Raw genomic sequence first — 25,179 nt, forward strand, 5'->3', positions numbered from 1 at the left:
GGGAGCTTCATGAAATGGGTTTCCAAAGCCGAGCAGCCACACACAAGCCTAAGATCATCATGCGCAATGTCAAGCGTTGGCTGGAGTGGTGTAAAGCTCATCGCCATTGGACTCTGGATCAGTGGAAATGCGTTCTCTGGAGTGATGAATCACACTTCACCATCTGGCAGTCCAACGGACGAATGTGGGTTTGACGGATGCCCGAATGCATAGTGCAACTGTAAATTTGGTGGAGGAGGAATAAATATCTGGGGCTGTTTTTCATGGTTTGGGCTACTTCCAGTGAAGGGAAATCTTAACACTACAGCATACTGACATTCTAGACAATTCTGTGCTTCCAACTTTGTGGCAACAGTTTGGGGAAGGATGTTTCCTGTTTCGGCATGACGATGCCCCCATGCACAAAGCGAGGTCCATATAGAAATGGTTTGCACAGAGCTCTGACCTCAACTTCATAAAACACCTTTGGGATGAATTGGAACGCTGACTGCGAGCCAGACCCAATCGCCCAACATCAGTTCCCGACCTCACTAATGCTTTTGTGGCTAAATGGAAGCAAGCTCCTGCAGCAATGTTCCAACATCTAGTGGAAAGCCTTCCTGGAAGAGTGGAGGCTGTTATAGCAGCAAGGGGGGACCAACTCCATATTATTGTCCATGATTTTGGAATGAGATGTTCGACAAGCAGGTGTCCACATACTTTTTGGTTATGTAGTGTATGTGACACAAGTCTATGACTTCATCACACTGCTGCACTGATATCTCTCATAAGCTCATAACATAAGCTGGCTTGTTGCCTTTCATTTGTTTCCAACCACACTACTGTATAATTTCAGAATGGTACAGGAAGCTGTGGATACTCCCTCGTTGCTGTACAACCTTAGTTTAGACCCCCATACATCTACGATCTGACACATTTGCATGTGGCAATGAAACTTTTGAGGGACTTAAAAAAATATATATATTTGAAAGCACATTGACTCCTGTCTGCTTGCCAAGCACTGCATGGTGATTGAGGCACTCACTGACCAAGCACAACTAGGAGCATGAGTGGAATTATTTTTATTTTTATTTTCGATCAGTGTGGTTGGAGAGTAAGACTGTGGTTAAAAGTTGTAGGAAGGGATTGTATGGATGAACACTAATTTGTGAGAGAGCATGAGCTGTGATTGTTATCATGTACAGTATTTACTGTTGGAACATTGCATAGTATGTTACCTCTAAATCTCATGTACAGTGGGGGGAAAAAGTATTTGATCCCCTGCTGATTTTGTACATTTGCCCACTTACAAAGAAATTATCAGTCTATAATTTTAATAGTAGGATTATTTGAACAGTGAGAGACAGAATAACAACAAAACAATCCAGAAAAAACGCATTTCAAAAATGTTATAAAATGATTTGCATTTTAATGAGGGGAAATAAGTAATTGACCCCTCTGCAAAACATGACTTAGTACTTGGTGGCAAAACCCTTGTTGGTAATCACAGAGGTCAGACCTTTCTTGTAGTTGGCCACCAGGTTTGCACACATCTCAGGAGGGATTTTGTCCCACTCCTCTTTGCAGATCTTCTCCAAGTCATTAAGGTTTCGAGGCTGACGTTTGGCAACTTGAACCTTCAGCTCCCTCCACAGATTTTCTATGGGATTAAGGTCTGGAGACTGGCTATGCCACTCCAGGACCTTAATGTGCTTCTTCTTGAGCCACTCCTTTGTTGCCTTGGCCGTGTGTTTTGGGTCATAGGCAGCATTCCTCCTCCTCCAAACACGGTGAGTTGAGTTGATGTCAAAGGGCTCCATTTTGGTCTCATCTGACCACAACACTTTCACCAGTTGTCCTCTGAGTCATTCAGATGTTCATTGGCAAACTTCAGACGGGCATGTATATGTATTCTTGAGCAGGGGGACCTTGCGGGCGCTGCAGGATTTCAGTCCTTCACGGCGTAGTGTGTTACCAGTTATTTTCTTGGTGACTATGGTCCCAGCTGCCTTGAGACCATTGACAAGATCCTCCTGTGTAGTTCTGGGCTGATTCCTCACCGTTCTCATGATCATTACAACTCCACGAGGTGAGATCTTGCATGGAGCCCCAGGCCGAGGGATATTGACAGTTCTTTTGTGTTTCTTCCATTTGCGAATAATCGCACCAACTGTTGTCACCTTCTCACCAAGCTGCTTGACGATGGTCTTGTAGCCCATTCCAGCCTTGTGTAGGTCTACAATCTTGTCCCTGACATCCTTGGAGAGCTCTTTAGTCTTGGCCATGGTGGAGAGTTTGGAATCTGATTGATTGATTGCTTCTGTGGACAGGTGTCTTTTTTTTACAGGTAACAAGCTGTGGTTAGGAGCACTCCCTTTAAGAGTGTGCTCCTAATCTCAGCTCGTTACCTGTATAAAAGACACCTGGGAGCCAGAAATCTTTCTGATTGAGAGGGGTCAAATACTTATTTCCCTCATTTAAAATGCAAATCAATTTATAACATTTCTGACATGCGTTTTTCTGGATATTTTTGTTGTTATTCTGTCTCTCACTGTTCAAATAAACCTACCATTAAAATTATAGACTGATCCTTTCTTTGTCAGTGGGCAAACGTACAAAATCAGCAGGGGATCAAATACTTTTTCCCCCACTGTATTTCTTTCCCATTGCCATACTGCAAACCTGTGGCTAAAATCTGATTTGCATTGGATCCAAACAGCAGTTGGTTTGCTATGATTCTATTATGTGAAGCTCCTCTGCTACTTCTTGCCAAGTACACAATGTAATAATAATTGGGTGGGTGTGCTTACATTTGTCCTATTTCACGCATGTGAATTTGAAATGTTTTTTGCATATCCCTAAGATACCCTTGGAATGTCTCTTGATCATGTTCCAATGTACATTGGTATTGATAAGTGGTACAGTGCCATCAGAAAGTATTCATACCCCTTGACTTATTCCACATTTTGTTGTTACAGCCTGAATTCCAAATGGATTAACATTTATTTTGATCACATCTACTACACCCAATACCCCATAATGACAATGTGACTGCAAGTTTTTAGAGATTTTTGCAAATGTATTGAAAATGTAAAGACTGAAATATCTAATTAACATTAAGTATTCACACCCCTGAGTCATTACTTTGTAGAAGCACCTTTGTTAGCGATTACAGCTGTGAGTCTTTCTGGGTAAGTCTCTAATAGACTTAACTAGTGGTTAGAGCGTTAGACCAGTAACCGAAAGGTTGCAAGATCGAATACCCGAGCTGACAAGGTAAAAATCTGTCGTTCTGCCCCTGAACAAGGCAGTTAACCCACTGTTCCTAGGCTGTCATTGAAAATGTGTTCTTAACTGACTTGCCTAGTTAAATAAAGGTACAAATAAAATAAAAATAGCTTTCCACACCTGGATTGTGCAACATTTGCCCATTTTTATTATTTTCTAAATTCTTCAAGCTCTGTCAAATTGGTTGTTGATCATTGCTAGAGAACCCTTTTCAGGTATTGCCGTAGATTTAAGTCAACTAACTCGGTCACTCAGGAACATTCACTGTCTTCTTGGTAAGCAACTCCAGTGTATATTTGGCCTTGTGTTTTAGGTTGTTGTCCTGCTGAAAGGTGAATTCATCTCACAGTATCAGGTGGAAATCAGGTTTTCCTCTAGGATTTTTCCTGTGCTTAGCTCCATTCTGTTTCTTTGTTACCCTGAAAAACTCCCCAGTCCCTAACGATTACAAGCATACCCATAACATGTTGCAGCCACTACTATGCTTGAAAATATGAAGTGGTACTCGGTAATTTGTTGTATTGGATTTACCTCAAACGTAACACTTTCTTCAAGGAAAAAAAGTTACTTTTTTGCAATATTACTTTAGTGCCTGTTTTTGAATGTTGCATTCTGTACAGGCTTCCTTCTTTTCACTCTGTCAATTAGGTTAGTATTTTGTAGTAACTACAATGTTGAACCATTCTCCGTTTTCTCTTATCACAGCCAATAAACTCCATGCAGCTTATTATGTGACTTGTTAAGCACATTTTTACTCCTGAACTTATTTAGGTTTGCCATAACAAACGGGTTGAATACTTATTGACCGTTTCAGCTTTTCATTTTTTATTATTATGTAAAAGAATCTAAATGCATGATTCCACTTTGACATTACGGTGTTGTTGGTAGGCCAGTGACACATCTCAATTTAATCAATTTTAAATGCAGGCTATAACAGCAATGTGGAGAAAGTCAAGGGGTGTGAATACTTTCTGAAGCCACTGTATATGTTGCAATTTATGAGGACTGAAACCTTTCCCTAACATACTCAACTGTACTGTGTGGACAGAATGGAGGTGGTATAGTAGATTATACAATGTCAAAATATCAGACTATCATCTTGACATATCACCACTGAAGAACGTACAGTTGAAGTTGGAAGTTTACATACAGTTAGGTTGGAGTCATTTAAAACTTGTTTTTCAACCACTCCAAAGATTTCTTGTTAAGCTATAGTTTTGGCAAGTCGGTTAGGACATTTACTTTGTGCATGACACAAGTAATTTTTCCAACAATTGTTTACAGATTATTTCACTTATAATTCACTATCACAATTCCAGTGGGTCAGATGTTTACATACACTAAGTTGACTGTGCCTTTAAACAGCTTGGAAAATTCCAGAAAATTATGTCATGGCTTTAGAAACTTCTGATAGGCAAATTTACATAATTTGAGTCAATTGGAAGTGTACCTGTGGATGTATTTCAAGGCCTACCTTCAAACTCAGTGCTTGTTTGCTTGACATCATGGGAAAATGAAAAGAAATCAGCCAAGACCTCAGAAAAAAAAGTGTAGACCTCCACAAGTCTGGTTCATCCTTGGGCGCAATTTCCAAACGCCTGAAGGCACCACGTTCATCTGTACAAACAATGGTACGCAAGTATAAACACCATGGGACCATGCAGGCGTCATACCGCTCAGGAAGGAGACGCGTTCTGTCTCCTAGAGATGAACGTACTTTGGTGCGAAAAGTGCAAATCAATCTCAGAACAACAGAAAAGGACCTTGTGAAGATGCTGGAGGAAACGGGTACAAAAGTATCTATATCCACAGTAAAATGAGTCCTATATCAACATAACCTGAAAGGCTGCTCAGCAAGGAAGAAGCCACTGCTCAAAAACTGCAATAATAAAGCCAGACTAAGGTTTGCAACTGCACATGGGGACAAAGATTGTACTTTTTGGAGAAATGTCCTCTGGTCTGATGAAACAAAAATGGAACTGTTTGGCCATAATGACCATCGTTATGTTTGGAGGAAAAAGGGGGAGGCTTGCAAGCCAAACAACACCATCCCAACCGTGAAGCACGGGGGTGGCAGCATCATGTTGTGGGATTGCTTTGCTGCAGGAGGGACTGGTGCACTTCACAAAATAGATGGCATCATGAGGCAGGAAAATTATGTGGATATATTGAAGCAACGTCTCAAGACATCAGTCGGGAAGTTAAAGCTTGGTCGCAAATGGGTCTTCCAAATGGATATTGACCCCAAGCATACTTCCAAAGTTGTGGCAAAATGGCTTAAGGACAACAAAGTCAAGGTATTGGTGTGACCATCACAAAGCACTGACCTCAATCCTATAGAAAATTTGTGTGCAGAACTGAAAAGGTGCGTGCGAGCAAGGAGGCCTACAAACCTGACTCAGTGTTTTTTTTATAAAATTTATTTCACCTTTTATTTAACCAGGTAGCCTAGTTGAGAACAAGTTCTCATTTACAACTGCGACCTGGCCAAGATAAAGCAACGCAGTGCGACACAAACAACACAAGAGTTACACATGGAATAAACAAGCGTACAGTCAATAACACAATAGAGAAGTCTATATACAGTGTGTGCAAATGTAGTAAGATTAGGAAGGTAAGGCAATAAATAAGCCATAGTAGCGAAATAATTACAATTTAGCAAATTAACACTGGAGTGATAGTGACGTAAATGTAATGTGCAGATGATGTGCAAGTAGAAATACTGGTGTGCAAAAGAGCAGAAAAGTACACCAGCTCTGTCAGGAGAAATGGGTTTAAATTCACCCAACTTATTGTGGGAAGCTTGTGGAAGACTACCTGAAACGTTTGACCCAAGTTAAACAACTTAAAGGCAATACTAACAAATACTAATTGAGTGTATGTAAACGTCTGACCCACTGGGAATATGATGAAAGAAATAAAATCTGAAATAAATCATTCTCTCTATTATTCTGACATTTCACATTCTTAAAATAAAGTGGTGATCCTAAGACAGGGAATTTTTACTAGGACTAAATGTCAGGAATTGTGAAAAACAGTTTAAATGTATTGGGCAAAGGTCTATGTAAACTTCCGACTTCAACTGTGTACGTAGTGCTTGAGTTCATTCAGTAAGTTGCACATTTTCCTTGGCTTCTTTAGACTTTTAGTATTTTGCTCAGCGTGTTCTTCTGATTTATTTCTTCATTACATCACAACAAATGTGAAAAGAACATAAAGCATGTTTTATTTTGTTTTACGGGTCTATATGTTATACATTTCTTTTGTTAATTTGAAAGGTTTTAAATGTTTCTAAGCCTTTTCATTCTTATTCATGGTGCTTTTTGCATTCAAATGAATGTCATTCTTGCCAGAGTTTTACTTGGTAATAAGGAGACCAAGAGATCCATGTCGTCTTCTTATAAACAGAATAAGTCATGATTGCCACTTAATTGCCGAAGGTGTATCTTGAAAGAAAAACGTGTCCTGTTGATTTGATACTGATAGAGTATGGTGTTGTGTAGGGGAGTAGACCAAATGCTCATGTATTATGATAATCAACCATTTATAAAAAGGGGAAAAAAGAGAGGTTTTATATATGTATTTATATTTTATTTTGCAGAAAGTAATATTAAAGGATCACTGCAACAGGTATGTGTTTTGTGAAGACGAACATAATTCCTCATCCTCTCTTATGAAACAGGAAACAGTAATACTCTCTCTGATTCTCTGTAAGAGGGCATATTAAACTACGTGTGTGATTTAGATCATGGGATTATATCAAATTAGATTGGGACGTTAATTGTTGATGAAATAGTGTTTCATTCAGTCAGCTAGCCAGTGGGATTTGGAATACAGCCAGCAGCCTTGTTCTGGTAATTTATTTATACATGCATGCATGCATACAGTACGAGTCAAAAGTTTGGACACAGCTACTTATTCCAGGGTTTTTATTTTTACTATTTTCTACATTGTAGAATAATAGAAGACATCAACACTATGAAATAACACATGGAATCATGTAGTAACCAACAAAGTGTTAAACAAATCAAAATATATTTGAGATTTTTCAAACCAGCCACCCTTTTCCTTAATGACAGTTTTGCATTCTCTTGACATTCTTTCAAGCAGCTTCACCTGGAATGCTTTTTCAACAATCTGGAAGGAGTTCCCACATATGCTGACCCACAGCTAAGAGCATTGTTGGGGGCATGTTCGGTTTTTTACATGATCCAGTTGGGGGAGCTGTCCAGTTCCCTGGCGCTGAAATCAACACCGCTTGCGTCTTATGCAAACACCACTAATAGCCCACATTTCATGTGAAATGTAGGCTAGGCCTATACATTTCGCAGACTAGTTTTTAAAAATAAAAATAAATAAGTCTACAAACTAACTAAATTTCGTAACGTTAATTGATTTCAACCCCGGTTGTTTTTTTCTTCTCCGCAGTGCTTTAACACACTGCAACACAATGTTTTGACTTGGGCAGGTTTCCTGATAGCGATTAAACTTTTGAGGCTTATGATTTGTTTTCATGATGCATCTTTCCTACAACGTCCGAAGATGTAACATGCGTTTCCCAAAACACCACCCAAATATAAATGTCGTTAAGTGCGTCATTGGAGCATGTGTCGATACTGATAGGATCAAAAGAAAAGGAGTGCTGCTCTTGAATCAGCTTTCTCCATTGAAATATTTCAGTATCTCACAATACTGACAACGGATAAGCTCCTAGAGAGATATTACCGCCTACGGCTGCAAATATTGAGGCGGCGTATTCTAATGATTACCTGATGTCACAGGAAGGCCAAAAACACCATCAAAAACATCAACCACCTGAGCCACGGCCTGTTCACCCCGCTATCATCCAGAAGGTGAGGTCAGTACAGGTGCATCAAAGCTGGGACCGAGAGACAGAAGCTGACTGTTTTTTAATAGCCATCACTAGCCTGCTTCCACCCGGTTACGCAACCCTGCACCTTATAGGCTGTTGCCCTATCGACAGACTTGGAATCACTGGCCACTTTAATAATGTTTACAAACTGCTTTACTGATCTCATATGTATATACTGTATTTGAATTAATGCCACGACGACATGGCTCTAATATTTATATTTCTTAATTCCATTCTTTTACTTTTAGATGTGTATTCTTGTGAATCGTTTTTAGATACTAATGCACTGTTAGAGCTAGGAACACAAGCATTTCGCTACACCCGCAATAACATCTGCTAAATATGTGTATGTCACCAATAAGATTTGATTTATAGGCTATTTGGAAGAGTTTCCATAAAAAAGCCTTTATTCAGAGCAAACAAATGTAAACGCCTGGAGTTTGGAACTGGGCGCTATGGTCAGATAAGATGAAAATAGAGCTCTTTGTCCACACACACCAGTGGTGGTTTTGGCTTCGAAAGAAGGATGCATATGCAGACAAGAACCTTCTCCCTACTGTAAAATATGGTGGTGGATCTTTGATTTTATAGGGATGTTTTGCTTCCTCTAGACCTGGGGCTCTTGTTAGGGTCAACAGCATCAAGAACTCTACCAAGTACCAGGACATTTTAGCCACCAACCTGGTTGCCTAAGCCATTGGGCTGAAACTTGGGTTCAAGTGGATCGTCAAGCTAGACAATGACCCCCAAGCACACATTAAAATCCATAAAGAAATTGTTAATTTACCACAAAATCTACATTTTGCAATGACCATCTCGGTCTCTGGACTTGAACCTCATTGAGAACCTGTAGTTTGAATTGAAGAGGCCAGTCCATAAGCTCAGACCGAAGGATATCAAGTCTCTGGAAAGATTCTGTATGGAGGAATGGCCTTGAAAAAGGCTAAATGCTGTTATCCTCGCAAGGGTAGGGTACACAAAGTATTCAAAACGAGTGGCAATAATTGACACCTTTTTTTAATTACTTAAACATATCTTTGAGCAATTGTATAAAATATACTTTTTTTTGCATAGGCCTACAATATAGCTCAGTATTTTTATAAAGTATTTTTTGCCCATCATTTTGGAGATGACTAGCTAGGATATATCAGTTAGAACTGCTGTTATTGTAAATGGTTAGCTATCTGGAATCAAGGTAACACCCAGACATGTCAAATTGACAATCGTTTAATATTCCAACAGGGGCAGGAAATAGACAGGTCAAGGCAGGCAGGGGACAGTAAACCAGAGGTGGGGCAACGGTACCGGATGGCAGGCAGGCTCTGGCGAGAAAAAAAGAGACTGGAAAAAGCAGGAGCTGAGTCAAAAAATGCTGGTTGACTTGTCAAACATGACGAACTGACAATGTACATACAGAGAACACAGGTATAAATACAGGGGATAATGGGCGACCCCCCCCCCCCAGTCGGAAACCATGTCCACGGGCAGTTCATGGATCCGGAAGAGGTGCTACACCATGATTTGGGCCATCTCCTTGGCCGAGGGTAGTTGGGGGAGAGGAATGAAGTGAGTGGCCTTGGAAAACCAGTCGACCACAGTCAGGATGGCAGTGTTGCCGTCAGACGGGGGGAGACCCGTGACAAAATCCAGGGATATGTGGGACTAGGGGCGGTGACGGACAGCCAGTGGTTGCAGCAGACCAGCCGGAGCTTGCTGAGGAGTCTTATTCGCAGCACAGATCATGCAGGCGGAGACAAATGCGGCGACATCCGGAACCATCGTAGGCCACCGAAAGCGTTGTTGCACGAAGGCCAGGGTCTGACGGGAGCCCGGGTGGCAGGTAAGCCTGGAGGAATGGACCCACTCCAGTACCGCAGTGCAGACAGCATCAGACTCAAACATCCAATTACCGGCATGACATTCTTGGATTCCGACCGGTACGGTTGAACCGTGTGAACAGCAGGGCCAATCTGGCTTGCCTGGAGTTGAGGCGTTTGGCGGTGCGGAGATGCTCCAGGTTCTTGTGGTTGGTTCACACGAATGGGTGTTCCGCCTCTTCCAGCCAGTGCCTCCATTCCTTCAACGCCATCGTCACCGCGAGAAGCTCACGATTCCTCACATCGTAGTTTTTTTCCGTAGAGTTGAGGCAATGGGAGAAGGCGCAAGGATGTAGCTTGAGGTCCAGTGCAGAACACTAGGATAGGACCGCCCCCACGCCGACATCAGTAGCATCGGCCTCCACCACAAACTGACGGGAAGGGTGCGGATGAACCAAGATAGGAGCTGTGGTTAAACGATTTTTTGAGGTCCGGGAACGCTTGGTCAGAAGCTGGAGACCACATGAACGGAACCTTGGGCGAGTTGAGTGAGGACTGGGGGGAAGCCAAGGTGCTGTAACCCCGGATAAAGCGGCGATAGAAGTTGACGAACCCCAGGAAACGTTGCAGCTGCACCCTGGAAGTAGGCTGGGTCCAATCCACCACTGCTCTCACATTCCCAGGATCCATTTGCACACTCCCTGCGGCGAGGATGAAACCCAGAAAAGGGATGGTGGAACGAGGGAACACACACACTTCTCTGCTTTTACAAACAGATGGTTCTCCAGGAGGCGTTGGAGAACCTGTCGGACGTGGAGCACATGTTTTTGGGTGGAATAGGAGAAGATGAGGATGTCATCTAGGTAGACAGACAAACCGGTTCAACATGTCGCGGAGAACATCATTGACCAGAGCCTGGAACACAGCAGGGGCGTTGGTAAGGCCAAATGGCATGACCAGATACTCGTAGTGACCTCTGGCCATGTTGAAGGCGGTCTTCCACTCGTCTCCTTCCCATATCCGCACCAGGTGATAGGCATTGTGTAGATCCAGGTTGGAAAACACGGTGGCCTCCTGGAGCGCCTCGAAGGCCGAGGAGATGAGTGGTAGCGGTTCTTCACCATTATGTTGTTGAGACCCAGGTAGTCGATGCACGGGCGCAGGGTCTTGTCCTTCTCCACAATGAAGAACCCTGCGCCGGCAGGAGAAGGATGAATCCTGCAGCAAGGGAGTCCAATGTAGGTCTCCATCCCAATGTAGGTCCCGACAGAGAGTACAGTCGTCCTCGGGGCGGAGTCGTGCTAGGGAGAAGGTCAATCCCGCAGTCATAAGGTCGGTGCGGCAGGAACGAAGCGGCCCGGGCCTTGCTGAACACCTCCCAGAGGTCCTGGGACTCCGCGGGAATGGCGAAGAGGTCCAGGGCACCTACTGAGCCCCCAGGAAGACGTCCCAGGGCAGGTTGTGCTGACTTCAAGCAACTGGTGTGGAAGAACAGGCTCCAGCCCATGATGGCATCAATAGACCAGTTAATGAGGGGATTGTGTCGCTGGAGCCAGGAGAATCTCAATACCACTGGAATCTGAGGGGACTTGATGAGCAGGAAATGGATAGCTTCGCTGTGGTTCCCTGACACACGTAGGTTGATGGGAGTGGTGTTGTGGGTGACTCGGCCTATAGTGTGCCCGTCCAGCGCTCTAACGTCCATGGGAATGGAGAGGGGCTGAGTGGGGATGATCAGCTCGGACGCCAGGGTAGCGTCCAAAAAGCTCTCGTCGGCCCCAGAGTCAATGAGAATCCAGAGAGATTTGGACTGGTCTCCCCACAGCAGAATGGCATGAAAAGGGGTTCGAGCAAGGGAAGCAGGAACGTTCTCGATATGGCCCACCAGAGTATTCGCTCCTACCAGCCTGTTTTTTTTTTTAAAGGACAAGAAATTACCAAGAGTCCCACAATACAGACAACTCTTCGTGTCGATTCTGCATTGCCGTTCCGCTGGTGACAGCCCAGCTCTGCCTACTAGCATAGACTCAGGAAAAGGTGACTCGGTCATCTTCGGCAGCCCTCTGGGCAGGTCGGGAGGCCTCGGGTTCTCTCGGTGTTGCGCAGCTGGCCCAGGACTGCTGGGTCAGTCATGGCCCGTTCATACTATCAGGAATCAAGTTAAGACCCAGATGCAGACACTTCAACTTGACAATGGTTTAATATTCCAACAGGGGCAGGCAATAGACAGGTCAAAGCAGGCAGGGGTCAGTAAACCAGAGGTGGGGCAATGGTACCAGACGGCAGGCTCAGGGTAGGCAGAGGTCAACAATCCAGAGGTGGGGCAAAGATGCAGGCAGGCAGGCTCAGGGGCAGGCAGAGTGGCCAGGCAGGCAGACTCAGGACAGGCAAGGGTCAAAACCAGGAGGACGAGAATACGAGAGACTGGGAAAAGCAGGCCCTGAGAACAAAAACACTGGTTGACTTGACAAACAAGACGAACAGGCAACAGACAGACAGAGAACACCCGTATAAATACACAGGGGATAATAGGGAAGATGGGTGACACCTGGAGGGGGTGGAGACAATCACAAGGACAGGTGAAACAGATCAGGGTGTGACAAGTTCATGAATAACCTTCAATCTGAAGTAGGAATTTAAGTCAATAAACACTATCTTTCTTGTGGCTAGCTTACATAGCTAACCTTAAATCTGAAGTAGAAATTGCCTTGGCACTGTGGCATGTTATGGGAAGCTATTAATGGATTAATTAATAGATTAATAAAATGGAGTTGAAGGGTGAACCTCTATTTTGAATGGACAGGAAGTGTTGGCTGTTTATTTGGCCAATGACAGGCATTCCACATTTAACCCCACCCACATGTGTAAAATCAAAATATATCAAATTGTGTTTGGGTTTATAAGGAAAAATGAGATTAAAAATGTAAAAAAATAAGAAATCCGTTTTAAAATGTGTCTTAAAAACAAAACAACTGTCCGTTTTCTCATTCCGTGTTACTCGGTTTAGTGTAGAAAAGTAATTATCCGCACGAACACGGACCATGGGATCACGTGGTGTAAATCTGGTCAGCCTGAGGTATTGAACCGAGAATCGGCAGTGAAACGGTGGGAGCGGAGCGCACAAGTAGCCTATCAAATTGAGTTTCCCATATCTTATTCTTCACAACAGGTTTTCGAGGAATTATGTTATTTTATTAAGTAATGATTATAAATATGGTGCAAACTCATTTCTAAAAAGATTGTAATTCATTTCGAATACGACGAGGCAAACATTTAAAAAGGTAAGTTTTTTTATTGAACATGGAATTGGATAGAAGTCAAAGGGTTTGCATTTAGAGTATTTTAACTATTTTAATGAATTGCCTAATTAAACATTTTGTTAAACAATGTAAGTTTATACAACAGTGCTGGTGCAATCAAAATGATTTTCGTTCAGGTATCAAAATGATTTTCGTTCAGGTATACAGACACGGGACCTTAGCCTATGCAAGGCTTACAGTGCCTTCAGAAAGTATTCACACCCGTTGACTTCTTCCACATTTTGTTGTTACAGCCTGAATTTAAAATGGATTAAATTGACATTTTGTTGTACTGGCCTTCACACAATATCTCATAATGCCAAAGTGGAATTATGCTATTTGACTTGTTTACAAATTTATTAAAAATGCTAAGCTGAAATGTCTTGAGTCAATAAGTATTCAACCCCTTTATTATGGCAAGCCTAAATAAATTCAGGAGTAAAGATTTGCTTAAAAAGTCACATAATAAGTTGCATGGACTCACTCTGTGTGCAATAATAGTGTTTAACATGATTTTTGAATGACTACCTAATTTCTGTACCCCAAACATACAATTATCTGTAAGGTCCCTCAGTCGAGCAGTGAATTTCAAACACAGATTCAACCACAAAGACCAGGGAGGTTTTCCAATGGCTCGCAAACAAGGGCACCTATTGGTAGATGGGTAAAAAAAAATTAAAGCGGACATTTAATATCATTTTGAGTGTGGTGAAGTTATTAATTACACTTTGGATGGTGTATCAATAAACCCGGCCACTACAAAGATACAGGCATCCTTCCTAACTCAGTTGCCAGAGAGGAAGGAAACAGCTCTGGGATTTCACCATGAGGCCAAAGAGGACTTTTAAACAGTTACAGAGTTTAATGGCTGTGATAGGAGAAAACTGAGAATTGTAGTTATTCCCCAATACTAACGTAAATGGCAGAGTGAAAAGAAGGAAGACCGTACAGAATAAAAATATTCCAAAACATGCATCCTGTTTGCAATAAGGCACTAAAGTAAGCCTGCTAAATATGTGGCGAAGAAATTAACTTTATGTCCTGAATACAAACCGTTATGTTTGGGGCAAATACAACACATCACTGAGTACCACTCTTCATATTTTCAAGAATTGTGGTGGCTGCATCATGTTATGGGTATGCCTGGTTCAGTCTGCTTTCCAACAGACGCTAGGACACAAATTCACCTTTCAGCAGGACAATAACCTAAAACAGAAGGCCAAATACAGGATACACTGGAGTTGCTTACCAAGATGATGTTGAATGTTCCTGTGGCCTAGTTACAGTTTTTAATTAAATCGTCTTGACAATCTATGGCAAGACTTGAAAATGGCTGTCTAGCAATGATCAACAACCAACTTGACAGAGCTTGAAGAATTTTAAACAGAATAATGTGCAAATATTGTACAATCCAGGTGTGCAAAGCGCTTGCATACTTGGATGAATTAATAGATAATAGATGAATAAAATGGAGTTAGAAGGGTGAACTAGAAGTCCAAATCCTTGGAATTCTATCCAATTTTGAAAAACTTCTAAAAACATGTTTTCACTTTGTCATTATGGGGTATTGTGTGTAGATGGGTGAGATTTGTTGTATTTTTGGGGATTTTGATTTCAGACTAACACAAGAAATGTGGAATAAGTCAAGGGGTATGCATACGTTCTGAAGGCACTGTATATTATGGATAATTGTGCCCAATACATTTTGGGAAGTTTTTTAATCACTATGTATTTCTAGATATTATGTTTACACAGATCCCCTTGTATGTTGTATTGTTTGTAAATCATTGTATTTAAACATGAATGTGACTGTCCTTGTCTAGCAGTGTATCAGTGTTTTGTTACTTGTCATGTTTTGTGTTTTTTGGGACCTCAGGAAGAGTAGCTGCTGCTTCTGCAAGAGCTAATGGGGATCCAAATAAACAAATACTCCCTCTTTGATAGGGAACTACAGGATGGAGGTGAGTAGATAGTTAGGGATACTAATACTGTCACTTACTGGTAAGGATAATGTTGATGGGTGTGCCAGGTATATTATGTTTCCATTTTACCACAGTGGTTTTACAGGTAAGTGTATTAAAGTGGGAGTCAGATTCTTTATGTTCTCTGGTTTCCTCAGCAAACAGTCTTACATGAAGCTGTTTATGTGCACTTATTGAGGCCCAGTATGTTCAGTTGGTTTGTCTTCATGGGAATGATTTCATTTGCCTTTTGTGTCAAGCTTGAACATATTTTGTGTTAAGCTTACAGTAACTGTCCAGAGAAAATCAAACTTTTATAAATTCATATTCTGTTAACTCATACCCAAATAATGTTTTTGTTTCATCCTATGCTCGTATTTGTGGCCAAAGCATAAATTTGATATAACATTTTGTATTTTAACCCAACCTCAAACTTATATCACAAACAGACCATTTATAAAAATACTTGCTATTTCCTCATAGAGGATTATGTCATCGATAAGCTGGCCAATCAGTGGTCTACTTACATAATTTTTTTATGACCCATTTACACCCACACCCTTCTGTTGTTGGGGTACGTCTACACCATTCCAACAATTTTACGTAATTAATGACTCTTCATATTTCATAGAAATCTGTAAACACTAGACAGTTACTTAAAATAATACTTTTTACCTGAGATGCAGTATCTAAGCACTACCCTTGGTTTTAATCCAACCACCAGGGTCCACTGTTCAGCAGAATACAGTCAGAGCTCTTGTTTGCTACAGCTGTTTCACAATGGAATAAAAATGAATTTATAGACTATACTTGGACTATTCATACCCCTCAAGTGCTGTCAAAGGGGACAACTGAAATACCCTGTTATTACCTAGTTTTTGACTGCTGTTGTAAGGTGACTGAGACAGGGTCACATATGCAGTCACATTGCGATGTCACTTCTAATCAAGTTGTAACCTCTATATTGAAGGTACCACTTTGTACCTTCCCTGGTCTTTTTGTGACTAGGTCTGTGTGATGGTGAACATAATTTCGCCTTTCACAACTGCATTATAGGCTTTTTGCAATGCAAAGGGTTTTTCCTACAGTATTCTAGGCTATGGCTATCAGATCTGTCACTGTTGGGTTACATGTGCTCCAAGACTGACACTATTTGCCACAGCAGCCTCGGTGCCTCATGCTGTATGTGTGTGATAAACTTAAAACAGTAACTGAGATTGGTCGGAAGAAACCTCAGTCCCACCTAAATGGAAATGTTTCTGAGAGCAAAGGCCTTTCAGTTCCATCACAGCTGTTATCTCCTGAAACCATGAGTAACCTCAGAAAACATCCTTGGCTTCACAGTGGGAATTCTCCATAAACATGATCAGAGTTCTGTATGAAAGGAGTTTGGAAACCTCTTCACGCTCATATTTAATTCCAGGGAAATTCAGCGTGGCGCAGTGACCACAGTTGATTGACAAATTAGACCTTGTTTAAAACAATTGTCATTTCAAGTGTAGATTATACCTGCTGTAATCCCAAACCACATACTGTACTACGTTCCTTTTTTTTCTTCTTTTTATTCTTGAGCATGACGACACCCTTCTCTAACGAAATTTGAATGCTTCATTTGGTGTCCTGATAACCTCATTTAGTGATTCTGTCTGGATGTCCTCAAGACTACTTTCTCCTTATCAGGCAGGGGTTGGGTGATCTCAGGGGACATAGAAAATTCCAGTTCCTGAAGCATCTGACTTCTTCCTCTCTCTGGTACAGCTGACATTTAACTGTCACTGGGATAGTGGCTCCATAACACCACCGTGTCATCATGACATTATTTACTCTAGCCCTGGTTTACAGTTTCGTGACTGTTAGTGACCGGCAGTTGTATGGGGATGCAGTACATTGTCTATGTAAAGTAAACAGTACAATTGTTATTTGACTTGCTACATTGGAAATTCCAGAGTATCATGGCAGACAATACATTGTAATTTATTGTTTGACTTCAAATGTGGTTAATATTTGATGGAAAGTCCTCTTATTCACTGGTATTTTGTGTAGTCATTTCTGCATTCAGTATTTCCACTTTATTTACTCTTTCTTCCCTTTATCAGCAGCAGTATGACGCTCGTGATCACTTCCTGGCTCAATCTGAGCCCCATCTGAGTTTCACAGGGCTGAATCTTCAAACAGTGGAGGGGAAGGACTTGAGAGGCGAGGGCCAGACAGGACAGCAGATACCATAACAGAAAGGAGACTGTCATGCCTTATATGTTAAGTGAGGAGAATGCCTTAGCCTTTGGACTGCTTCTCTGACCACCAACTGTGTGGGACTTCTAAGAGGCTTTAAGGTGAAGTGCTCTCTGTGTGGAGAGCTCAGCCATAGTCCCAGGCAGTGAGATACACCCTACAGAGTAAGCGCACTGCTGCCAGGCTGCAGCTATGGACCTTGAGGAGAGTGGTCCTCCCTCCTCCTCAGTGACCTCGCTGCTCTTCTCACCATGCTGAACGATGCTGCGTCTGTCATCTACATTGTGCTGGAGCTGCTGATAGCTGTACTGTCTGTGTTGGGCAATGTGCTGGTCTGCTGGGCCGTCTGTCTCAACAGCAACCTGCAGAGCATCACCAACTTCTTTGTGGTGTCCCTGGCGGTGGCAGACATTGCTGTGGGAGTGCTGGGTATCCCCTTCGCCATCGTCATCAGCACGGGCTTCTGCTCCAACTTCTATGGCTGCCTCTTCATTGCTTGCTTTGTGCTGGTGCTCACCCAGAGCTCCATCTTCAGCCTGCTGGCCATTGCCATAGACCGCTACATCGCTATCAAGATACCCCTCAGGTCAGTTCCAAATTGTATGAACATAACAGAGAGTGTGCCAACCATTTTAAACATATTGCTGCTGTCGCGCTGCTTTCCACTCCCATATACGGAGAAAGAGGTTAGACCAGGGGTGAGCAAACTACTTTTGGGGGGAAATGGCCCACAAAAAAAATTGGAGCGGACGAATTTCGAAATCCCTATGTGGCCCTCGAGTCAAAAGGTTTCCCAACCCTGGGTTAGGCTTTTCAAAGATTTAAATCTGCCCTCTGAGGTTGTATAGCGTTATTGATTGATTTGCATACCCAGGTTGCAGGTACATTGTGTAGTTCATGCTTTATGCCAGTAGCACATTGCTACATTTTTCTTAATCTTAAAATCTGTGTGAGATATTTTCAGAATAGAGCAGTAGAGGACCGTGCTATTTTTAAATGAACTTTAGGTTTTTGGACCAAATGGCTAGATGAGCTTTTGATTTCCTCAGTGGAACCAGCTATAGTCTCTCAGGAGGCCATCTCACCCAAGACCAGTTAACTGTAATCTCCTCTTACTAATAGTTTATACAGATCATGATCCCCATTCAGAACTATAAGCATGTAAAAAAAAAAATGCTGTTCAGACCATTTATTTTCCTAGATAAACAAATATAAATTACATTATTCCCTAAAATATATTAATAATCAGTAATTACTTATACACTTTCTGGATAGTGTGTGTAGATTGATGCTCACACACTCTTTTCAACCTCACTCTTACTGGCATATTTGATAGTGTGCATTACCTAAAAACAACATGCCATTCACTCCCTTTTTATTGCGTCCAAGATTGCTGTTCTGTTGTGTCCCTGGGATGTGTTAAGGGCATTTGTGCATGTCTGTGTTGCTGCACGGGGGAGGGGGGGTTGCTGTTTTCGCACAGCTAACCTTTGAAACTCAACTTCTAGAGAATGTGACAGAAACAGGCCCAAAAGCTCAGCTGCTCTCCCACACTGACCGACAGACACTTGAAATAGACTTCCCTTCTAAATACTGACGTTTTGTTTTTAAGTCTCTTTTTATAACTTAGACGAGAGGTTTTCCCATAAAAAGAGTGTGTCTAACCACATTTCCATCCGTCAGATGAATTACCTGACGCATGAAACAAGTCACAAACGGGCAATGTTATAAATGCCGACAGACAATTTGTTAGTTCGACATGGTGGGATCTTTTTGTGTCTGTAAAATTAATTACGCAAAAAAAGCAGTGGAAATGCCTTTATGCGCAAATATTGATATAATAACCATCATGTCGAAGTAAACTTAGTCACGCAATGATACACTATATATACAAAAGTATGTGGACAGACCTTCAAATTAGTGGATTCGGCTATTTCAGCCACACCTGTTGCTGACGGGTGAATAAAATCGAGCACACAGCCATGCAATCGCCATAGACAAACATTGGCAGTAGAATGGCCTTTCTGAAGAGCTCAGTGACTGTCAACGTGGCACCGTCATAGGATGCCACCTTTCCAACAAGTCAGCGTCAAATTTCTGCCCTGCTAGAGCGGCCCCGGTTAACTGTAAGTGCTGTTATTGTGAAGTGGAAACGTCTAGGAGCAACAATGGCTCAGCTGGAAATGATAGGCTACATAAGCTCACAGACTGGGACCGCCGAGTGCAGAAGCACATATTGCGTAAAAATCGTCTGTCTTCGGTTGAAACACTCACTACAGAGTTCCAAACTGCCTCTGGAAGCAAGGTCAGCACAAGAACTGTTCGTCGGGAGCTTCATGAAATGGGTTTCCATGGCCGACTTGCCACACACAAGCCAAAGATCACCATGCGCAATGCCAAGAGTCGCCTGGAGTGGTGTAACGCTCTCCACCATTGGACTCCGGAGTGATAAATGACACTTAACCATCTGGCAGTCCGAGGGACGAATCTGGGTTTGGCGGATGACAGGAGAACACTACTTGCCCGAATGCATAGTGCCAACTGTAAAGTTTGGTGGGGGGGAAATAATGGTCTAGGGCTGTTTTTCATGGTTCGGGCTAGGCCCCTTAGTTCCAGTGAAGGGAAATCTTAATGCTACAGCATACAATTACATACTAGACAATTCTGTGCTTCCAACTTTGTGGCAACAGTTTGGGGAAGGCCCTTTCCTGTTTCAGCATGGCAATGCCCCCGTGCACAAAGCAAGGTCCATACAGAAATGGTTTGTCGAGATCGGTGCGGAAGAACTTGACTGGCCTGCACAGAGCCCTGACCTCAACCCCATTGAACACCTTTGGGATGAATTGGAACGCCGACTGAGAGCCAGGCCTAATTGCCCAACATCAGTGCCCGACCTCACTAATGCTATTGTGGCTGATTGGAAGCAAGTCCCCGCAGAAATGTTTCAACATCTAGTGGAAAGCCTTCCCAGATGAGGGGATGCTGTTACAGCAGCAAAGGGGGACCAACTCCATATTAATGCCCATGATTTTGGCATGAGATATTAGATGAGCAGGTGTCCACACATTTTTGTTCATGTAGTGTATGTTGTGTTGTCCTCCCACTATGACTCGGGAAAGCATGCAGTTTATTAGGCTACAGATTAAAGAAATGATGATGAACTTCGCAGTGTGGTGAATGTTAAAGGTCATGAGCTTGATGCTCCTTTCCAATAAATATCAAGGGTCTTATTCTGGTGACATGATAATCGATGCTTGGCTGCCATTTGACAAATACAAATAATATTGCTCTTATCCATAATAATCTCATAATGTAGGTAGCCTACCTGCTGTATCTGTGAGCTGTTGGCTAGAGTGCATGTGTCAAGACTGGAGTGGGCACATTTGCTAAATAACACAACAGTTTTTGTGACAAAACCATGAGTAGATTTCAAAATGCGCTGGAAAACCATTTAACTTGTATTTTTCATTCGGTACATGGGAATTTAAGGGAAAAAGTTATTTTCATGTGCACCACGTCATCACGCACAGCCTTTTATCTGCAAAAAGTCTGTTTGATGGAAACATCTCTGGTGGGAAAATGCGCATATTGTTTAATAAAGATTTTAGAATATTCACATAAAAATTGGTCGCAAATTGGATGGAAACCTAGCTGATGATATACTATTATAGTGTTTATTATTTAACTCTCTATCCCTTAACCTCTGGAGGAGTCTAACTTATCCTCCTCCAGCCAAGAGAGCCCATCATGTGTGTCTTACTGACAGTCCATTGCTTTATTATTCCCACAGATACAATAGCCTGGTGACAGGCCAGCGTGCCAAAGGGATAATTGCTGTCTGCTGGGTGCTGTCCATTATCATCGGCCTGACCCCGATGCTGGGCTGGAATAAGTCCACTGAGCGCCCCAACAGCACCTGCCCCCCAGGCCTGATGGAGTGCCTGTTTGAGGATGTGGTGGTCATGGACTATATGGTCTACTTTAACTTCTTCGCCTGTGTGCTGATGCCTCTGCTGCTCATGCTGGTCATCTACCTGCGGATCTTCATGGCAGCTCGGCATCAGCTGAAGCTCATAGAACTGAAGGCTGTCCACGGGGGGAAGTCCCACTCCACCCTGCAGAAGGAGGTCCAGGCGGCCAAGTCGCTGGCCATCATCGTGGGCCTGTTTGCCATCTGTTGGCTGCCGCTGCACATCATCAACTGCTTCACCCTATTCTGCCCTCAGTGTGCCCGCCCGCCCCTCTGGATCATATACGTTGCCATCATCCTCTCTCACGGCAACTCAGTGGTCAACCCCTTCATCTACGCATACCGCATCCAGGAGTTCCGCCACACCTTCAAGAGGGTCATCCGCCGCCATGTCCTGGTCTGCCGGGAGCTGTTTGACAGTGGTGGCAGCAGCCGCACCTCCACCCACAACAGTATCAGCGGCTCAGTAAGGGTTAAGGCCAATGGCCTCCGCTTCGACCTCTTTACCAAGCACAGTAGCAGCAGCAGTAGCTGTGAGAGCTCCCACCCCTGTCATAGCCATATCAAACCTGCAGGGGGTGTTCTGAAGCCAGCGCCCATTTACAACCACCCTCTTACCGTGATTAGCTCCCACAATCACAGGGAAAGCCTCCCTGTGCCACAGCCTCTCAGACAGACACATATACCCCCTTTATGTCATCCCCTGCAGTATGGGGACCAGCAGCAGCAGTCTCACAAAGGTCCGGAGGTGGAAGAGGTAAAGGACAGGCAGGATCTCTCCCCTGTCCAGGTCAAAACACTGTTCTATAAACATAAAACCTGCTTCGCTGAGCTCACTGAGGTGTCCTAATGGACACAGAATGGGCATTAGACAGCCAGAAAGGATCCTTATCACCTGGCCTTTGGTGTGAAATTACTACGGATGTGTACATTTTTTGGAGTCAGCTCAGGTAGATTACTGGGCAGTCAGGCTCACAATCTGAGGATCAGAGTTTGGTTGTATCCCATCTTATCCAGATGGCCTAATTCCACATACTTGGAGGCATTCTATCGCCAGGGATTGTAACCGTGGTCCTGAATGAGTACGAAACGAGGACCTACACAAAGGCAGGCATGCAAAGCCTACTGTACATTCACCATGCGGAAGAGAACAACTTATTTTGGGGGCATGAACAATTCTATTTAAATTTGCAAACAAAAATGTTTTAGTTTATGGAAGAAACGTTAATGTGACTCGAATAGTTAAATGTGATTCTGTTTACGATGTTTATTCTCTTGGTCTGTGACTTGTGTCTGGTGCTTAAATCTGAATCCTCACAATTAACTTTTGTTGTATGATAACTGGTGAGGTTTTAATAAATCACGTTTATGATGAATCTTGTGCGTTTGGGGATGGCAGGGATATTCCAGGTACGTGATAAGGGGACAGTACTACTGCATTGATTTAGAATGTTTGTGCACCATACAGATGGACATGATAAGAACAATCTCTTTTAGATGTTCAGGTTTATGATCTTGCAAATGTATGAATGCTCAAAAAATGATCTGCGTGTTTTTAAATGATAATGGTTTTAAACTATTTTGAGGAATATCTAAACTACTGTGCACTTTCTCAACTTGTCTGTCAGTAACACAAACCAAAACTGTTGAGCTGATCGTTGAGATTACACAGACAATTAAATGGCCCAAATAATTCATCAATGACACATACAGCTTACATTTTTCACTGAATATACTCTCAAGTGTTACATAGCTATGGCATTCTCTGCATTTTCACATTTTCAGATGCAATACAGGATGCAATACCTCCTGTTTGAAAATAAATATTTGCATGTAATTGTCATCTTAAAGTGTATCTGTTTGCGTTTCCATGTTGCACTGTTTACGCATTACAATTACTGTACAGCTTTCCCAACTATTGATCAATAAGCTTTCCCAACTATTCATCAATAAGCTTTCCCAACTATTCATCAATAAGCTTAACCAACTATTGATCAATAAGTGCAGAGAAAGCTCTAGGGCTCACTGTGGCTTTGCTCCAAGCAGGGAGGAGTTTTGGACAAAGGGAAGTGAAGCTTCGGAGGCAGGCTTGCTGGTGAGTCTGGGGAGGGGGCAGACTAGAGCAGACGGGCCCTCTATGGGGATTTATGTCCCCTATCACAAGCTGTGAGATCCTCAGATTTCTCCAGCTTTCCCAGCTTTTATCCAAATTCCCTGATGATTCCAGGTTACAGGGTTACAGGGCATTCTCTTTTTTGATATTCTCTCAGGGGCTTCCTGAAATGACATTTGAATGTTTTTTAAAAGATGCTCCCAGACTAGTTCACTGGTGTTTACTGTTTTTTTCTGCACAACAACATATTGTCTCTCCCCCCATTTCTGACATTGCTAAATCAGACTTCAACAACTCACCCTTTTAGCTGTGGCCATTCTGACCAATACATCTCTCACTCACCACTCACCACTTACCTGTTTTACAGTGTCATCCTCACCCACATGTATGTTTATTCCAGTGTTACTGTACTAACCTCTACTGTTGATATAAGAAAACGTAAGAACATGTATGCACTCTACTGTAAATCGCTCTGGATGAGACCGTCGGCTAAATTACTCAAATCTAATGTAAAATGATATACCTGTGACTGTCCTAAGTGACCTGGGGGGTTATGTTACCTTCCTGTCATGACTCAGTGATGACCATTGGTCCTGATACTGTACATGGTTTACTGTACATTTGGCCATGAGTAATGGTGCTCACTGAACAAGACTAATCTAATTCTGTCGCTGAGTGGTTCTAGTGCCTCATTCACTGTACAATCTATCAAGTGTTCGATGGTCTGGTATTCTTGGCTCATCTGATTGATAGTGTGATTTGAGCAGTACCAATGCAATTCTCTTCATGGTCATAGAGGGGAAAATGCTAGTTTATTCATAGTTCAGTGTTGATGGTTTAACTCTCACCAGCCCTGCTTGATGTAGCATATACAAGTCAGCAGACCATGCCATGAATGGACTTAGGTCCTCAGATGATCTACTGTACTGGTCATTGTTATGGTGGTAAGTAGAGAATGTGTGAAGTGTATTCAATACAACTTGTGTGGTATTTGTGAAGTAAGAGGAAAAGCTGATTCCTGCCCCTAACATCTCTAAGCATAAAGACAGATTATTGCTCTCTTAGATTTGTTGTGATGAGGCTTGTGGTAACAACTGGCTTGCCATTGTAATTCGCTAGACAGTAGTGTAGCATTGTCTCTATAGGTCATACACAGTCTTACTTTCAATTCCAGTTAGTGGTCGGCTGACAATAAGTCATCTCCCACAGTATAGCTGTCAGACCACAGTGTTCAACAAGTAGCAGTAAAAGCTTTGTCTGTGTATTGACTCCATGGATACAAACAAAAACAGTCCCTTCACATAAAAGGCTTCCTGTCTTCTCATCTTTTGAAAGGAGAAGAGAGAAGAGTGGGTGTCAGAGGGGTTATCGACCATGGGGGAATGTGATGTCCCTGCAACAGTTCAAAACTGTTTACATGTCTGGTTAAAATTCCAAACAGAATATTTACCCTGTCAACTGTTGGTTTGCTCAGAGCAACTGCAGAAGCCATTCACAATGGCCTCTCCCTCAATGCCAAAGCTTTGTCACTAAGTGTGATTGTAGTCAACAACATTGATTTAACACCCCCTATTGTGGCACTGTGTGCTTAGCCCAAACTCATTACTTCTTTTGGCTCTATGGAAGAGGCGAGTGCTTCAGCTGCTT

The 25,179-nt window shown here is 42.6% G+C and overlaps 1 protein-coding gene across 1 annotated transcript; it reads left to right on the plus strand.

Moving 5' to 3' along the window:
* The first annotated feature begins 12,469 nt into the window (after positions 1-12,469).
* LOC106585464 (adenosine receptor A2b) lies at positions 12,470-23,262 on the plus strand. Its single transcript, XM_014171690.2, has 4 exons — positions 12,470-13,238; positions 15,133-15,217; positions 17,314-18,035; positions 21,240-23,262. Exons 3-4 carry the CDS (start codon positions 17,701-17,703, stop codon positions 22,267-22,269), a joined length of 1,365 nt encoding a protein of 454 aa, XP_014027165.1. The 5' UTR covers positions 12,470-13,238; positions 15,133-15,217; positions 17,314-17,700; the 3' UTR covers positions 22,270-23,262.
* Positions 23,263-25,179: the final 1,917 nt, after the last annotated feature.

This window comes from Salmo salar, chromosome ssa24 (genome assembly GCF_905237065.1).
Source record: "Salmo salar chromosome ssa24, Ssal_v3.1, whole genome shotgun sequence".
Taxonomy (NCBI): domain Eukaryota; kingdom Metazoa; phylum Chordata; class Actinopteri; order Salmoniformes; family Salmonidae; genus Salmo; species Salmo salar.

Excerpts from the sequence above, each read along its gene's own strand:
- LOC106585464 (XM_014171690.2), top strand. The coding sequence starts at position 17,701 with ATGCTGAACGATGCTGCGTCTGTCATCTACATTGTGCTGGAGCTGCTG. Across the intron at positions 18,036-21,239 it reads GCTATCAAGATACCCCTCAG|ATACAATAGCCTGGTGACAG; the intron begins GTCAGTTCCAAA and ends TTATTCCCACAG.